Source organism: Salmo salar, chromosome ssa05, assembly GCF_905237065.1.
Source record: "Salmo salar chromosome ssa05, Ssal_v3.1, whole genome shotgun sequence".
Classification (NCBI taxonomy): domain Eukaryota; kingdom Metazoa; phylum Chordata; class Actinopteri; order Salmoniformes; family Salmonidae; genus Salmo; species Salmo salar.
The window spans coordinates 80047655-80066077 of record NC_059446.1 but is presented as its reverse complement, the minus strand read 5'-3'; the positions used below and the strand labels follow the sequence as shown (position 1 = coordinate 80066077).

At 45.4% G+C, this 18423-nt stretch overlaps 1 protein-coding gene across 2 annotated transcripts in view; it reads left to right on the top strand.

Annotated features, from left to right (window-relative positions):
- LOC106606077 (anoctamin-10) overlaps window positions 1–18423 on the top strand; it is a 46186-nt gene that overhangs the window by 11432 nt on the left and 16331 nt on the right. Inside the window, exons 12-13 of one of the 2 annotated variants that reach the window (XM_045719080.1) lie at window positions 7047–7163; window positions 8627–8662. In XM_045719080.1, coding sequence (XP_045575036.1) covers window positions 7047–7163; window positions 8627–8647 — 138 coding nt within the window. In that variant the 3' untranslated portion in view covers window positions 8648–8662. Of the gene's footprint in view, window positions 1–7046; window positions 7164–8626; window positions 8663–18423 lie in introns of those variants that run through there. The other variant, XM_045719079.1, reaches the window with a different exon arrangement.

Sequence of the window (18423 nt, the reverse complement as noted above, 5' to 3'; positions counted from 1 at the left end):
CCTGTACCAACCAATCTAATCCCTATATAGCTAGTGCACTAGGTTTGGCAATGGCCCATACTGCTCTGGTCAAAAAGTAGTGCACTATGTAGGGAATAGGGTGACATTTGGGATGTGTCCTGTGTACCAACTTAATCCCTGAACACTGCATCTAGTGTGGCTTTTACTTTGCTGTTTGATTTAAATATGTAAATGTATTTCTCTATCAAACAGTGACACATTTTTTGAAAATGTTACCTAAGCGCTCTGTGTGTGTGTGTGTGTGTGTGTGTGTGTGTGTGTGTGTGTGTGTGTGTGTGTGTGTGTGTGTGTGTGTGTGTGTGTGTGTGTGTGTGTGTGTGTCAGGGTTTCCTATGAAAATGTTACCTAAGCTCTCTCTCGGTCTCTGTCTCTCTCTCTGTGTCAGGGTTTCCGTTATGAAAATGTGGTGCCAGACATTTGACCTACAGCATTTTCATTTAATTAACGGACATTTTGAGAAATGCACTGGAACAATATGATTAGGGTGTCTGCCCACGGTGCTCAGAATGACAGAAATCACATGTTAGATTATGGTAATTCATTTTAACAGAACATGCAGGTCGAAGATCCAATGACGTGCGTCCTTACCGTACACTTTGAATACGTTAGAATAACTGTCCACATTTAACTTTTTCTCAGCCAACAAGACCACTGACCAACAGCAACATCCCAGGTATATGTATAGGCGGGCGTGAGTTTCATGTTCTTAAATAACAAGCTGAGCTCCTCAGTCATGTTTTCGTCGCCTCACACTCAATTCTTCATTGCTGCGACTTGCTTGCTAGTTGAGATCTCTGATCACGTTAGGCTGCGTTTCATTTTATTTTTCATGTCGGTTTGATCCCGGGGGAGGCTTTAGTAATGTCTGCAGTTTTCGGTTTGGCTATTTGTTTCAAGTGTGTTAGTCTATAAATAAATGTCTTTGCCAAAATTCATCATCTCTCCCATGTCTTATTCGACTAGTAGTTGTTCTGAAATGTTTATTGCTTGACTACATTTTACTCCCTCTGTTTAAAATATCACACAAATTAATGATTAATATTGGTTGCCTATCCTGACGTGAAGTTTGTTCTATAGAAGGTATTCGACTGTTGTGAGCCACAGAAAGTATTTGACTATAGCCACAAAATTAAGGAAATTAGGGGGGGGGTTTGGCAAGGCTATCTTCTTTTCTGCCCGAAATCCCCCCCCTTTCTAATTTCCTTCATTTTGTGGCTATAGTCAAATACTTTCTGTGGCTCACAACAGTCGAATACCTTCTATAGAACAAACTTCACGTCAGGATAGGCAACCAATATTAATCATTAATTTGTGTGATATTTTAAACAGAGGGAGTAAAATGTAGTCAAGCAATAAACATTTCAGAACAACTACTAGTCGAATAAGACATGGGAGAGATGATGAATTTTGGCAAAGACATTTATTTATAGACTAATACACTTGAAACAAATAGCCAAACCGAAAACTGCAGACATTACTAAAGCCTCCCCCGGGATCAAACCGACATGAAAAATAAAATGAAACGCAGCCTAACGTGATCAGAAATCTCAAGTCGCAGCAATGAAGAATGGAGTGTGTGTGTGTTCACGCGAAGAGGTGTTGGGGGGGGATTCTGTCAGGGGGGAGATTTGAGGCACAACACCAGCCCTGCTGGAGACCTAAGCAAAATCTTATTTAATCAGACAAACTCTGCTGACACTGAGGAACAATCAGTTAAAACGACGTTGTCCATATAATAGACCTACTAGCAGGGGAGACACAAATAGAATATGACGTCCATCTAAACTGGAGCAGGAAACTGTTGTCCAATAACTGAATTTAAAGTAGCACTGACCCAAGAATGATCGCGTGAAAATGCGCAGTGCGCACTCACCAGGTATATAGTGGTGCCAATAAGATAGGCTATAGGCCTACTGTTCACTCAACTAAAAGACAGATTTGAGTATTTTCATTGTCTTCTCTTTACAGCAAGAGCCATTTGCTTTCCAAACTATGTTTTCCCACAATTTAATGTATAAATATTGCGATATGGCTTGCTGGTCTTCTACTTTTCCTTGACAGTTGCAACTCAACAATCATTTATTTGATATTTGCAACACGCACAGCCTAAATTGCATGAGTTGCCTTTCCTTCCGACTTGTAGGCAATGAGATTTAAAACAAGACAAGGGGAAATGGTCCTCTGTGGCTAAATCATGATTTAGTTGCCTATTTTGAATGATTTTATTTCTTTATAGACAGGAGTAGGCAAATTAGGCGATATCATTTTGGCAATTTATTTCAATTTACTTAGGGAAAGTTTAGCTTCCCCTAGCCTTATGGGCTCGCCGCCTATGTCAATCTACTATCCCCCATAGTAAAAAAAAATGACCTATTCTATTGGTCAGCTTGTCGAGAAACAAAATATCCCAAACAGACCCTGGGACAGTTGTGGGATGATATAACATTTTTTTTAAGAAGCAAAGAATCTTATGCAACAGACCAGAACATTTAGCTGAAAAATGTCAAATTGGCCTTTCCAATTTTAATTGTTGGCTTTTTTTTTATTAATATGCCGAAAGCTGGCTATTACCTGCTAACGGAAACCTGTGTGTGTGGACAGAAACAGAGCATCCAGTGACAACTCTCAGACAGAGGTCTGTCCTGTAATTCACAACCCAGGATGAAATACTAATGTCTGGGGGATGCATGGAGGATGTCTGGGAGAGGAGAGGATGGTCAGTCAGTCACTCGGTTTGCTCTGTCTGTCCTGGTGATTTATCTCAAATAAAGATTGACACAGAGGAGAGAGGAAGGGGAGTTGTGATGTATGGTGTAGTAAGTACCTGTCTGGACACAGAAGCTGGGCTGACACACCGCTACTGCGGAGGTGAAGTGAAAGATAGCCGTTTAGCCTGCTGACGATCAAGGACGCAGGTGTAGACGACTTCTTAAGATGGGACATAATGTGAATGTATGCAGCCCAACTCTACTGCAGACTATGTATGGTCTTATTAGCCACTCTTACTGTGTCATTGGTGTAACAGCCAGAATAGCAGGATGGTGTCACAGATCCATAACACCAGTGTGGTGACGATATCCTGTCTGAATTGTGCCTCTGAAACCGTGCTGCAAAACCCCAGATGGTTGGTATTTCACAACATGAGGGATAATGAACCGGGGTATGTATCTACTGTAGGTATGGGAAGTGGGAGAGGGGCTATTATTTTCATGGTGATGAACTGAAATTGAACTCGCACTGTAGATAAAGTGGGCTTGATATTCACTGCAGTGTTAAGGGCCGTCCACACCTAGGACATTAACTGGAATGATAACTGTTATTTTATATTTGTATCTTGATAGTTTTTGTTATAGTCATCGTCCTAGGTGTTTAGTACTATGACAGAGTCAAGAGATGTCAGAATGTATAGGGAGGACAGAGGTAACCTAGTGTTTAAGAGCGTTGGACCATTAACCGAAAGGTTGCTGGTTCGAATCCCCAAGCCAACTAGGTGACAAATCTGTCGGTGCCCTTGAGCAAGGCACTTAACCCGAATTGCTCCTGTAAGTCGCTCTGGATAAGAGCATCTGCTAAATGACAACAACAAAAAAGACCGTTCCTTAGCCGTCCCTTCTTGCCTTGGTCCTTGCCTTGGTCCTTTATAATGCTGAAATGTAACACTGCCTGGTATAATGCAGCTGGCTTTATTTGTTTGGCTCCTAACAATGCTGTCTATCTTTCTCCCTCACGGTTTGTTTTGCCAAAGGGAAATCAGCCATTGTCCTCTGAAGCCACTGTGATGTGTTGTTGAAGTCCAGAACCCTTTGTACCCAGTAACTGAATGTGTCTGATTCTGTCACCATGGTTGTGGTCTCCCTTTCTATTCTGTAGAGCACGATCAGCCTAGTGCTAGCTCTAGTCATATCTATGCATTGTGCCATACTCTGCCCTGAATGGCACCATATTCCCCATTTAGTGCACTACTTCTGACCAGGGGGCCCATAGGTCATGGGTCAAAAGTAGTGCACTATATATGGAATAGGGTGCCATTTGGGACTCAACCTGTGTATTAATGTAGTGTGCATCAGCTCTGTGTGGAGCTGTGCCCCCCTGCTGACTGGCAACTCTATTTACAGCCCTTTGTAGTCCTGTTCAATGCTATTCTTCTACCATATATGGCTCCAGTCTAGTCTTATTGAAGCTACCTGCCTGCTGTACTGAATAATCTCTGCAGGCCTGGAGACCTCTCCACAACCCTTCCTGTCTCCTTTGCCCATCAACACCATGGGTGTGTCCCAAATAGCACCATGTTCCCTATATAGAGCATTACTTTTGACCAGGGCCCAGAGGAACAGGTCTCACACCGACCTCGCAGTGCATCGAGGAACAGTAGAGGAAATAATACAGTACCTGCCTCGAGAGATCAATACACGGAAATTGGATCGAGCTGAAGTAACTTGGTATGAATCATCTTGATGTAATCATTCATTCTCATGTGGGAGACGTGCCACCTCTTTCTGCATTAGTCTCGTATCCTTCTAGAACACAGTCTGCTGCCAGACTCTGGCCCGTCACATTGTGTGACTGCACGGTGCTCCATGAGGCTCATTCTCACTCTGCAGTTGGCTGTCCCAAGGGTTACTGCAGAACCATGCATGTCTCAGCACCATGTCCAAGTGTTTATGGCAAGCCACCGATGGCCGCCTTTCAGACAAGATCTATTCACAAAACCCCGACGTGAAAAGTTAGATGAAGAAATTCTGTTCGTGCCGCTTCACAGAATAAATGATATAAAATGACTCCCGATCAAGGTGGATTGAAATGCTAATTAGCTAAATGAACAAGGCAGTGCAGTTCTGTTCCCAGCTACATGGGGTGAATACTGAGCAGAGGGGATTATGGTACAAAAGGCCACAGATTGCTATGCTAGCACTTACAGGTACTGTCTCAATTCACACTTATGCACTGTTTAGAGCATCATAGAGAAGTAGTTTGATATTGAGTCGGGGCCTCAAGATGAAATGTACCCCTTTCAACTAACATTTGCATTTATGTTAGTGTTCTTTTGGTTTTCCAACGTGTGCCAAGCCAACCCTATCTCTCTAAATGCCCATAAACTCCTATTGTCAAGTACCAATCAGCTAAAAGGCTGTGGTGTTTTTAATGTTGCATTTCAATCAGTGCAACAACCTCAGTCAGCGCTGAGGCCAGACAGACTGGACACCCTTCACCCTTTTACATTCTAATACTGTAAAGTCTACTACTTAGCTCACATTTTCTGCATCCCAAATAGCCCCCTTTGCACTACCCCTGAGAGGCCCTGGTCAAAAGTAGTGTACTATAAAGGTATGATGTTGCTAATTGGGATACACAATTGTCTGTACTAAAGTACTCTATGGCTGAAGGACAGAGAGAGGGAGCACCACACACCTCCCCATCCTTCTAGCCCAAACCACCCATCTGAACAACACTTTCCATAGGACAAAATAGCCTGTAATAACAGTATTTGGAAGTTTTCAGTCGACAACATTTGTCAGGCCTAACATGTATGAAGCCTTTTACTGCGATGAAAGCAGTGGCTGAATCCGATGGAATTGTGGCTGTCACATACTGATGAGGTACAGTGTGTTGTGGCAGCTGTCAATTCTCCAGCCATGACAGACCTGCTTTGCATAGCAGTGTGTTGGCATCGATTCAGAGTGATAAAGCTGGTTTCTGGTCATGCAGTTCGAAGTACACTTCTCTCGGCCGTAAAAAATGTATTGAGAAAAAGATGATGTATGTGTTAGATATTGGTCAGATTGCTACCTCTCTCTCTCTCTCACACCTTATCTTACCTCACCTCACCTCAGGTGCTGTGAAGATAACAGGTGTGCTCTTTGCCACAAGAGTTGTCCTCCTCACCCCACTTCCCCTTTGTCTGCTGTTCATCTGTCTCCTCCAATCACCTCAACAGAGGGAGGAGGGTGGGCCAGTGTTGTACTGGGGGGCCTCTTTCTGTATTCACAGCACTCTCTTCTCTCTTCCTTTTTGAGAGATTGTGATTGTATTTTCAGCAAAGCCCTCTTGCCTGTCTTTACCATTACAGTTTAATATTGAGCTCCAGTGAACTGTTTAGGGGCTGATTTAAAGAGTTAAGGTCCAGAAGGGTCTTCAGCTTCTTAACTCTCACACAGAATAATCACCAGGGTCTTACTGCATGTTTGTCACCCTGTAGTCTCCTGTTTTGCTTACAGTATTTCAAGACATATTCTTTGATTTATCTGGTCCTTAGTTAAGAGGCGTGATCTCTTAAATGGTAACCCTTTCAGCATTATTATTCTATGGTTTGGCGTGTTTATGGTTGTACGGGTTCGTTCGTACTTTTACCTGACGCAGGTTTCATGTGAAAACACGAGTCAATGGATTGGCTCATACATTGACCTGATCTGCAGGTTTCATGTGATAACAGGACTGTTTTCAGACTGTGTGGGTCAGGTCAGCTGCTTGTTGTTAGCCACGCTCTGAGAAGGAATGAAGGTAGTTCTGAAAGAACAGGGAATGTTCTGCTTAACTTGACGGACGTTAATGTCCCATTGGGGAAACATTGTTGCAGTATCATGTACATGTTTAAATACAGTAGACTATAAATGGCAATACAAAATTCAGAAGTTACATACAGCATATACAGATGAAAGAAGACCAGCCTGGTAGATAGGAACATGAACCAGCTGTTTAGAGGGGTATCACACCTGACACCAATGATTGTGTAGTTTTGTAAGGTCATGGATTGGACACCGGTCGGTGATGGTGTGTTTGTCTCCAGAGCAGTTTAGATTGTGTTGTGACGTTTCACTTCAGCAGCGTATCACGTCTGTTCAATCAGTTTAAACTATTCATTATATCAACTATACATGTTTCTGAATTCTAGGATAATAGGATAAACTACATTTCTCTACTATCTCAGTACAATATAACATCATAATACATGTCTACTTTTCCTGTTACATGTCCTAAAGTCTCCCCATACTTCCCTGTTGTTCCTCTGTCTGCTGTTGTTGTTGCAGCACTTCCTCTTGGCCTCCAAGTTCATCCTGACCTTTGTGATCCCAGACGTCCCCAAACACATCCAGATCAAACTGTCACGTCTGGAGTTTGAGTCCCTGGAGGCTCTGAAGAAAAGGGTAAGTTTGACTGACTGAACCCCTCAACTGTATGGTGTGTTGAATAACGCTAGCATGACATACAGAGTGGTTTGACCTAACTTGAGTCTATCAAGGTGAAAAAAAGCAGGTACCATCACTCAACCTTAAACTCAACTTTTTTGTGGTGTGTTAAACCAAAAAACGGTGAAGTTCTCAAAAATAACATGAAGGGACTTCAAGGTGAATAAAATGTGTAAAGAAACCCTAGATGAAGGAAAAGCCACAGACTTCTGTGTGGATAAGCTGGGTATATGAGGTGTACGGCTGACGTGACTGTCTCTCTGAGAGATCCATCAGGTTTATCATCTAGGTCTGATGGTTTAATGATCCATGTAGAAGGTTGTTCACGTGGCAGCGAACTAACAAACTGTGTGTGCGTGTGCAATATTGTAATGTGTTAATGAGGCTCTGCTGTTTTGGCAGATGTTTATCACCTTGCACGTAGCTCAGAAGTAGGTCACACACACACACAGATACAGAGGACACAATCATCTGCTTTCCCAGCACCAGAAAGAACCTGTCTATAAACGGCTTACATACCGTGTATAATTAAGGACAAAACAACAGATTATATAGCAGAATGCAGACCCATATCTCTCTCCATAACAGAATAATGCAGACCCATATCTCTCTCCATAACAGAATAATGCAGACCCATATCTCTCTCCATAACAGAATAATGCAGACTCATATCTCTCTCCATAACACCATAATGCAGACCCATATCTCTCTCCATAACACCATAATGCAGACCCATATCTCTCTCCATAACACCATAATGCAGACCCATATTCTCTCCATAACACCATAATGCAGACCCATATCTCTCTCCATAATACATTAAGGCAGACCCATATCTCTCCATAACACCATAATGCAGACCCATATCTCTCCATAACACCATAATGCAGACCCATATCTCTCTCCATAATACATTAAGGCAGACCCATATCTCTTAAATGTCTCTCCATAACACCATAATGCAGACCCATATCTCTCTCCATAATACATTAAGGCAGACCCATATCTCTCCATAACACCATAATGCAGACCCATATCTCTCCATAATACATTAAGGCATACCCATATCTCTCCATAACAGCTTCATGTAATGTATTCAGTCCCTCAATACATCTCCCAGAGCACTTTGGTAAAGATAAATTACAGGACTTAGGTTAATGGTATTGATATGAGTATGCTGCTGAGCAGTAGCTTGCCTCAGCTTGGCACTGCAGTCATTTACTGGATTAAGTCTGAGTGCTTCAGCAATTAGCTAGCATGTCTTAGCTAGCTATCATTTCTCTCAGCACTGCAGAAAGAAGGGCGGGGCCATGAAATACATCACATTGATTGGTGGTATTTCTGATGCTTCTTGTCCAGCTGAATGTTGAATTTAAGCAGATTTTAACAGGATTGGTTGATTTCTTGGGTTGTTTGTGCAGAGCCAGGCCCATGGGCGGTAAGTTGCTTTGGGTCGTCTGACTGAACTCTGCTATGCAGGTTGTGAGTTTGTCTGGTTATGGTTTGAATTGAAAGCTTCACCTATAATACCTAATGCCTGATATTAATCCTGTGAATAGAGATGGATAAGCTATTTAATCATGTCTACGTGTATTGCCCAAGTTGGTCTTGTGGTGAGGATTGTGTATGGTATGTGTTGTGATGGTCTTGGTTACTGCCTTGTGTTTAACTGACTGTGTTTTCAACCCAGTCCCAGGCACATGAGTAGTGCCCCTGCTACCATGGCTATTGAACGTCTTGCTGTTTGTCTTAATAACTCTTCCTCATAATTCATTCATTTTAAATCTCCCTCTAACACTGTCCTTCTCCTCGTCCCAGCCATCAAAACCCAATTAATATCATCTTGTGGATGTCTATCTATCTTGATTCGTAATCATTACAGATATTCTCAAGTTTGACATGGCCTTTGCTTCATCAGGTTAAACACTCTTGATGAAATTAATTCACTCCAACTTTGTCCTTTTCTCTATATCACTAATGATCCCAGCCAGGCAGGCAGTGAGTCAGCAAGTCGGTCGTGCATTCGGGCGGGCAGGGCGGGCATTCGGCCGGGCATTCGGCAGGGCGGGCATTCGGCCGGGCATTCGGCCGGGCGGGCAGGGCGGGCATTCGGCCGGGCGGGCATTCGGCCGGGCATTCGGCCGGGAATTCGGCCGGGCGGGCGGCCGGGCATTCGGCCGGGCGGGCAGGGCAGGGGCGGGCGGGCGGCCGGGCATTGGGCAGGGCGGGCATTCGGCCGGGCATTCGGCCGGGCGGGCAGGCCGGTCAGGGCGGGCATTCGGCCGGGCAGGGCGGGCATTCGGCCGGGCAGGCGGGCATTCGGCCGGGCATTCGGCCGGGCGGGCAGGGCGGGCATTCGGCCGGGCATTCGGCCGGGCATTCGGCCGGGCGGGCGGCCGGGCATTCGGCCGGGCGGGCAGGGCAGGGCGGGCGGGCGGCCGGGCATTGGGCAGGGGCGGGCATTCGGCCGGGCATTCGGCCGGCATTCGGCGGGCATTCGGCCGGGCGGGCAGGCCGGGCGGGCGGGCATTCGGCCGGTCAGCCGGACAGGGCGGGCGGGCATTCGGCCGGACAGGGCGGGCGGGCATTCGACAGGGCGGGCGGGCATTCGGCCGGTCAGCCGGACAGGGTGGGCGGGCATTCGGCCGGGCAGGGGCGGGCATTCGGCCGGGCAGGGCGGGCATTCGGCCGGGCAGGGCGGGCAGGGCGGGCATTCGGCCGATCGGCCGGGCAGGGCGGGCATTCGGCCGGGCAGGGCGGGCATTCGGCCGGACAGGGCAGGGCGGGCATTCGGCCGGACAGGGCAGGGCGGGCATTCGGCCGGACAGGGCAGGGCGGGCATTCGGCCGGGCGGTCGGTCAGTCAGTCGGCCAGACAGGGCGGGCGGGAATTCGGCCGGGCGGTCAGTCGGGCATTCTGCCGGCAGACCAGTCTTTGAGTGACAGGAGTTGATGGACCTTTCAGTCAACCCCAAGGTGTTGTATCATGTCAGGTAGTCAGTCAGAGCCACAGCCTTCCACTGGATATGTCATCATGCATCACCTTGTACTGCAGTCTCTACTGATGACGGAAAGAGAGCCTTTATTCCACTGGAGTTTTATTAGGAGTAGAGCTGACGGAAAGAGAGCCTTCATTCCACTGGAGTTTTATTAGGAGTAGAGCTGAGGGAAAGAGAGCCTTCATTCCACTGGAGTTTTATTAGGAGTAGAGCTGACGGAAAGAGAGCCTTCATTCCACTGGAGTTTTATTAGGAGTAGAGCTGACGGAAAGAGAGCCTTTATTCCACTGGAGTTTTATTAGGAGTAGAGCTGACGGAAAGAGAGCCTTTATTCCACTGGAGTTTTATTAGGAGTAGAGCTGAGGGAAAGAGAGCCTTCATTCCACTGGAGTTTTATTAGGAGTAGAGCTGACGGAAAGAGAGCCTTTATTCCACTGGAGTTTTATTAGGAGTAGAGCTGACGGAAAGAGAGCCTTCATTCCACTGGAGTTTTATTAGGAGTAGAGCTGACGGAAAGAGAGCCTTTATTCCACTGGAGTTTTATTAGGAGTAGAGCTGACGGAAAGAGAGCCTTCATTCCACTGGAGTTTTATTAGGAGTAGAGCTGAGGGAAAGAGAGCCTTCATTCCACTGGAGTTTTATTAGGAGTAGAGCTGATGGAAAGAGAGCCTTCATTCCACTGGAGTTTTATTAGGAGTAGAGCTGACGGAAAGAGAGCCTTCATTCCACTGGAGTTTTATTAGGAGTAGAGCTGACGGAAAGAGAGCCTTTATTCCACTGGAGTTCTGTCCGGGTCAGTTGTGAGAGGAGGACGGAAGGACGGCCATCTTCCTGTGTTGCCACTTAAACTGCTGTGTCTGTCTGCATCTGGCCTAGTCAATCCAACGTTTTCCACCACTTCAGCAGGCAGAGGCGAATAAGCTGTCTTGCCAGCCAATGGGCTATGTGGCCTGGGGAAAACTCTTTCCTTCCTCTGGCACAGGGGGAACTGATCAGAGCAGGTGCATCGGCTAAAATCCAGCATTTTCCACTGCTTCAGCAAGGGAAGCCATAGAGATAGATACACTTAGCTAGTTGTACAGTATGTATCACTGAAGGGAGGAGCCAATGTCCTGGGGAAAATCCCTTCCTTCCTTTGGCACAGGAGGAATGTAGTAGTGATCAGAGCAGGTGCCTCACTGGTGGAAACCCCCTATCAACACCTTAGTCGCTGGCTGTCCACCAGCACTAGCCACCACTGCTAGAGGTGACAGTGACCCACTGGAGAGAAGGCAACAGAGACAGATGCTGTACTATACAGAGGAGAGGTCAACCGATTATGATTTTTCAACACAGATTTTTGGAGGACCAAAAAAAAGCCGATACCGATTAATCTGACAATTTTTATATATTTGTAATAATGACAATTACAACAATACTGATGAACACTTATTTTAACTTAATATAATACATCAATAAAATCAATTTCGTCTCAAATAAATAATGTAACATGTTCAATTTGGTTTAAATCATGCAGAAACAAAGTGTTGGAGAAGAAAGTAAAAGTGCAATATTTGCCATGTAAAAAATCTAACGGTTAAGTTCCTTGCTCAGAACATGAGAACATATGTTGAAAGGAACCACCAGCTTTCATGAGTCTTCAATATTCCCAGGTAAGAAGATTTAGGTTGTAGTTATTATAGGAATTATAGGACTATTTCTCTCTACCATTTGTATTTCATATACCTTTGACTATTGGGTGTATGCCTTATGATTAACGAGACGTGGTGTGATCATAACAACATACAGGAACTCAAGTCCTTCTGTTCACCTGACTTAGAATTCCTCACAATCAAATGCCGACAGCATTATCTACCTAGAGAATTCTCTTCGATTATAATCACAGCCGCATATATCCCCCCCAAGCAGACGCATCGATGGCCCTGAACGAACTTCATTTGACTCTATGTAAACTGGAAACCACATATCCTGAGGCTGCATTTATTGTAGCTGGGGATTTTAACAAGGATAATCTGAAAACAAGGCTCCCTAAATTTTATCAACAAATCGATTGCGCAACCAGGGCTGGCAAAACCCTAGATCATTGTTATTCTAACTTCCGCGACACATATAAGGCCCTCCCCCGCCCTCCTTTTGGAAAAGCTGACCACGACTCCATTTTGTTGCTCCCAGCCTATAGACAGAAACTAAAACGGGAAGCTCCTGCTCTCAGGTCTGTTCAACGCTGGTCCGACCAATCTCATTCCATGCTTCAAGATTGCTTCAATCATGTGGACTGGGATATGTTCCGCATTGCGGCGAACAACAACATTGACGAATACGCTGAGTGGGTTTATTAGCAAGTGCATCTGCAAAGTTGTACCCACAGGTTCTATTAACTGAGCTAAATGACTACCGCCCCCGTAGCACTCACTTCCATCATCGTGAAGTGCTTTGAGAGACTAGTCAAGGACCATATCACCTCCACCCTATCTGACACCCTAGACCCACTCCAATTTGCTTACCGCCCCAATAGGTCCACAGACGACGCAATCGCAATCACACTGCCCTAACCCATCTGGACAAGAGGAATACCTATGTGAGAATGCTGTTTATCGACTACAGCTCAGCATTTAACACCATAGTACCCTCCAAACTCGTCATCACCCTGGGTCTTGACCCCGCCCTGTGCAACTGGGTCCTGGACTTCCTGACGGGCTGCCCCCAGGTGGTGAGGGTAGGTAACAACATCTCCACCCCTCTAATCCTCAACACTGGGGCCCCACAAGGGTGCGTTCTCAGCCCTCGCCTGTGCTCCCTGTTCACCCACGACTGCGTGGCCATGCACGCCTCCAACTAAATCATCAAGTTTGCAGACGACACTACAGTGGTAGGCTTGATTACCAACAACGACAAGACGGTGGTGAGGGCCCTCAGAGTGTGGTGTCAGGAAAATAACCTCACACTCAACGTCAACAAAACAAAGGAGATGATCGTGAACTTCAGGAAACAGCAGAGGGAGCACCCCCCCATCAACATCGATGGGACAGTAGTGGAGAGGGTGGAGTTTTTCTTTTCTTTTTTTTCCTTTTTTTTACGTTTCTCGGCGTACACATCCCGGACAAACTGAAATGGTCCAACCACACAGACAGCGTGGTGAAAGCGCAGCAGCGCCTCTTCAACCTCAGGAAGCTGAAGAAATTTGTCTTGTCACCAAAAACACTCACAAACTTTTACAGATGCACAATCGAGAGCATCCTGTTGGGCTGTATCACCGCCTGGTACGGCAACTGTAAGGCTCTCCAGAGGGTAGTGAGGTCTGCACAATGCATCACCGGGGGCAAACTACCTGCCCTCCAGGACACCTACACCACCCGATGTCACAGGAAGGCCAAAAAGATCATCAAGGACAACAACCACCCGAGCCACTGCTTGTTCCTCCCGCTATCATCCAGAGGCGAGGTCAGTACAGGTGCATCAAAGCAGGGACCGAGAGACGGAAAAACTGCTTCGATCTCAAGGCCATCAGACTGTTAAACAGCCATCACTAACATTGAGTGGCTGCTGCCAACATACTGACTCAACTCCAGCCACTTTAATAATGTAAAAATGTATGTAATAAATGTATCACTAGCCACTTTAAACAATGCCACTTCATATCATGTTTACATACCCTACATTACTCTTCTCATATGTATATACTGTACTCTATGCCATCTTGATGTAATGTATCACTAGCCACTTTAGACAATGCCACTTTTATATGTTTACATATCCTACATTACTCATCTCATATGTATATACTGTACTCTATATCATCCACTGCATCTTGCCTATGCCGTTCTATACCATCACTCATTCATATATTTTTATGTACATATTCTTCATTCCTTTACACTTGTGTGTGTATAAGGTAATTGTTGTGAAATTGTTAGGTTAGATTACTCGTTGGATATTACTGCATTGTCGGATCTAGAAGCAGAAGCATTTCGCTACACTCACATTAACATCTGCTAGCCATGTGTATGTGACAAGTAAAATTTGATTTGATTTTATAGGCACTATAGTATTGCCAGCCTAATCTCGGGAGTTGATAGGCTTGAAGTCATAAACAGCGCAACGCTTGAAGCGCAGCAAAGAGCTGCTGGCAAATGCAGGAAAGTGCTGTTTGAATGAATGCTTACGAGCGTGCTGCTGCCTACCTCTGCTCAGTCAGACTCCTCTATCAAATATCAAATCATAGACTTAATTATAATATAATACACAGAAATACGAGCCTTAGGTCATTAATATGGTGAAATCCGGAAACTATCATTTCGAAAACTTTTTTCAGTGAAATATGTTACTGTTACACAAGAGAAGTGACACAATTTCCCTAGTTAAAAGAAATTCATGTTAGCAGGCAATATTACCTAAATATGCAGGTTTAAAAATATATACTTGTGTATTGATTTTAAGAAAGGCATTGATGTTTATGGTTAGGAACACATTGGTGCAACGAATGCGCTTGTTAAATCATCACCCGTTTGGCGAAGTTGGCTGTGATTCGATGATCAATTAGCAGGCATCGCATCGATTATATGCAACTCAGGACAAGCTAGATAAACTAGTAATATCATCAACCATGTGTAGTTAACTAGTGATTATGTGAAGACTGACTTTTTTTTATAAGATAAGTTTAATGCTAGCTAGCAACTTACCTTGGCTCCTTGCTGCACTCGCGTAACAGGTAGACAGCCTGCTACGCAGACTCCTCGTGGAGTGCAATGTAATCGGTGTCCAAAAATGCCGATTACCGATTATCGGCCATTCAGATTAATCGGTCGACCTCTAATACAGAGGAGAGACGGATGCTGTACTATATAGAGAGGAGATTTAAACTCAGCAAAAAAGAAACATCCTCTCACTGTCAACTGCGTTTATTTTCAGCAAACTTAATGTGTAAATATTTGTATGAACATAAGATTCAACAACTGAGACAAACTGAACAAGTTCCACAGACATGTGACTAACAGAAATGGAATAATGTGTCCCTGAACAAAGGGGAGGGGGGGTCAAAATCAAAAGTAACAGTCGATATCTGGTGTGTCCACCAGCTGCAGTAAGTACTGCAGTGCATCTCCTCCTCATGGACTGCACCAGATTTGCCAGTTCTTGCTGTGAGATGTTACCCCACTCTTCCACCAAGGCACTTGCAAGATCCCAGACATTTCTGGGGGAAATGGCCCTAGCCCTCACCCTCCGATCCAACAGGTCCCAGACGTGCTCAATGGGATTGAGATCCGGGCTTTTCGCTGGCCATGGCAAAACACTGACATTCCTGTCTTGCAGGAAATCACCCACAGAATGAGCAGTATGGCTGGTGGTATTGTCATGCTGGAGGGTCATGTCAGGATGAGCCTGCAGGAAGGGTACCACATGAGGGAGGAGGATGTCTTCCCTGTAACGCACAGTTTTGAGACTGAGCTTGTTGTCATTGCAGGCAGTCTGATGATGCTGTGACACGCCACCCCACCCCAGACCATGACGGACCCTCCACCTCGATCCCGCTCCAGAGTACAGGCCTTGTTGTAACACTCATTACTTCGACGATAAACGCGAATCCGACCATCACACCCGGTGAGACAAAACCGCAACTCGTCAGTGAAAAGCACTTTTTGTCAGTCTTGTCTGGTCCAGCGACGGTGGGTTTGTGCCCATAGGTGACGTTGTTGCCGGTGATGTCTGGTGAAGACCTGCTTACGACAGGCCTACAAGCCCTCTGTCCAGCCTCTCTCAGCCTATTGTGGACAGTCTGAGCACTGATGGAGGGATTGTGCGTTCCTGGTGTAACTTGGGCAGTTGTTGTTGCCATCCTGTACCTGTCCCGCAGGTGTGATGTTCGGATGTACCGATCCTGTGCAGGTGTTGTTACACGTGGTCTGCCACTGGGAGGATGATCAGCTGTCCACCCTGTATCCCTGTAGTGCTGTCTTGGGTGTCTCACAGTACGGACATTGCAATGTATTGCCCTGGCCACATCTGCAGTCCTCATGCCTCCTTGCAGCATGCCTAAGGCACGTTCACGCAGATGAGCAGGGACCCTGGGCATCTTTCTTTTGGTGTTTTTCAGAGTCAGTAGAAAGGCCTCTTTAGTGTCCTAAGTTTTCATAACTGTGACCTTATTTGCCTACCGTCTGTAAGCTGTTAGTGTCTTAACGACTGTTCCACAGGTGCATGTTCAATAATTGTTTATGGTTCATTGAACAAGCATGGGTCTTTAAACCCTTTACAATTAAGATCTGTGAAGTTATTTGGATTTTTATGAATTATCTTTGAAAGACAGGGTCCTGAAAAAGGGATGTTTTTTTGTTGTTGCTTAGTTTATATACAGTGGCTTGCGAAAGTATTCACCCCGTTGGCATTTTTCTTATTTTGTTGCCTTACAAACCCCCCAAAAATCATTTTTTTTCTAGGTGGTATCATTTAATTTACACAACATGCCTACCACTTTGAATATGCATAATATTTTTTGTGAAACAAAGAAATAAGACAGAACTTGAGTGTGTATAACTATTCACCCCCCCCTAAAGTCAGCAATTACAGCTGCAAGTCTCTTGGGGTATGTCTCTATAAGCTTGGCACATCTAGCCACTGGGATTTTTGCCCATTCTTCAAGGCAAATCTTCTCCAGCTCCTTCAAGTTGGATGGGTTCCACTGGTGTACAGCAATCTTTAAGTCATACCACATATTCTCAATTGGATTGAGGTCTGGACTTTGACTAGGCCATTCCAAGACATTTTAAATGTTTCCCCTTAAACCACCGAGTGTTGCTTTAGCAGTATGCTTAGGGTCATTGTCCTGCTGGAAGGTGAACCTCCGCCCCAGTCTCAAATCTCTGGATGACTGAAACAGGTTTCCCTCAAGAATTTCCCTGTATTTAGTGCCATTCCTTCAATTCTGACCAGTTTCCCAGTCCCTGCTGATGGAAAAACATCCCCACAGCATGATGTTGCCACCACCATGCTTCACTGTGGGGATGGTATTCTCGGGGTGATGAGAGGTGTTGAGTTTGCGCCCGACGTAGCGTTTTCCTTGATGGTCAAAAGGCTCAATTTTAGTCTCATCTGACCAGAGTACCTTCTTCGGCTCGAGATTTGAACCCTGTGGCACCCCCATAGAGACTGCCAGAGTCTGGACAACAGGCCTTCCGATTTGACACACTGAACTCTATCTGAGAAGTAGTTGGTGAACCAGGCGAGGCAGTCATTTGAGAAGCCAAGGCTATTGAGTCTGCCGATAAGAATGCGGTGATTGACCGAGTCGAAAGCCTTGGCCAGATCGATGAAGACGGCTGCACAGTACTGTCTTTTATCGATGGCGGTTATGATATCGTTTAGGACCTTGAGCGTGGCTGAGATGCACCCATGACCAGCTCGGAAACCAGATTGCATAGTGGAGAAGGTACGGTGGGATTCGAAATGGTCGGTGATCTGTTCATTAACTTGGCTTTTGAAGATTTTAGAAAGGCAGGGCAGGATGGATATAGGTCTATAACAGTTTGGGTTGAGAGTGTCTCCCCCTTTGAAGAGAGGGATGACCGCGGCAACTTTCTAATCTTTGGGGATCTCAGACGACACGAGAGGTTGAATAGGCTAGTAATAGGGGTTGCAACAATTTTGGCGAATAATTTTATAAAGAGGGTCCAGATTGTCTAGCCTAGCTGATTTGTAGGGATCCAGATTTTGCAGTTCTTTCAGAACATCGGCTGTCTGGATTTGGGTGAAGGAGAAGCGGGGGTTTTGGGCAAGTTGCTGCAGGGGGTGCTGAGATGTTGGCCAGGGTAGGGGTAGCCAGGTGGAAAGCATGGCCAGCTGTGGAAAAAGGCTTATTGAAATTAGCGATAATCGTAGATTTATCGGTGGTGACAGTGTTTCCTTTCCTCAGTGCAGTGGGCAGCTGGGAGGAGGTGCTCTTATTCTCCATGGACTTTACAGTGTCCCAAAACTTTTTGGAATTAGTGCTACAGCAAATCTCTGTTTGAAAAAGCTTCCCTAACTGACTGAGTATATTGGTTCCTGACTTCCCTGAAAAGTTGCATATTGCGGGGGCTATTCGATGCTAATGCAGAACGCCACAGGATGTTTTTGTGCTGGGCAAGGGCAGTCAAGTCTTTACCTGTTCTTAGTTCTACATTTTTTTAATGAGGCATGCTTATTTAAGATGGAGATGAAAGCACTTTTAAGAGAAACCAGGCATCC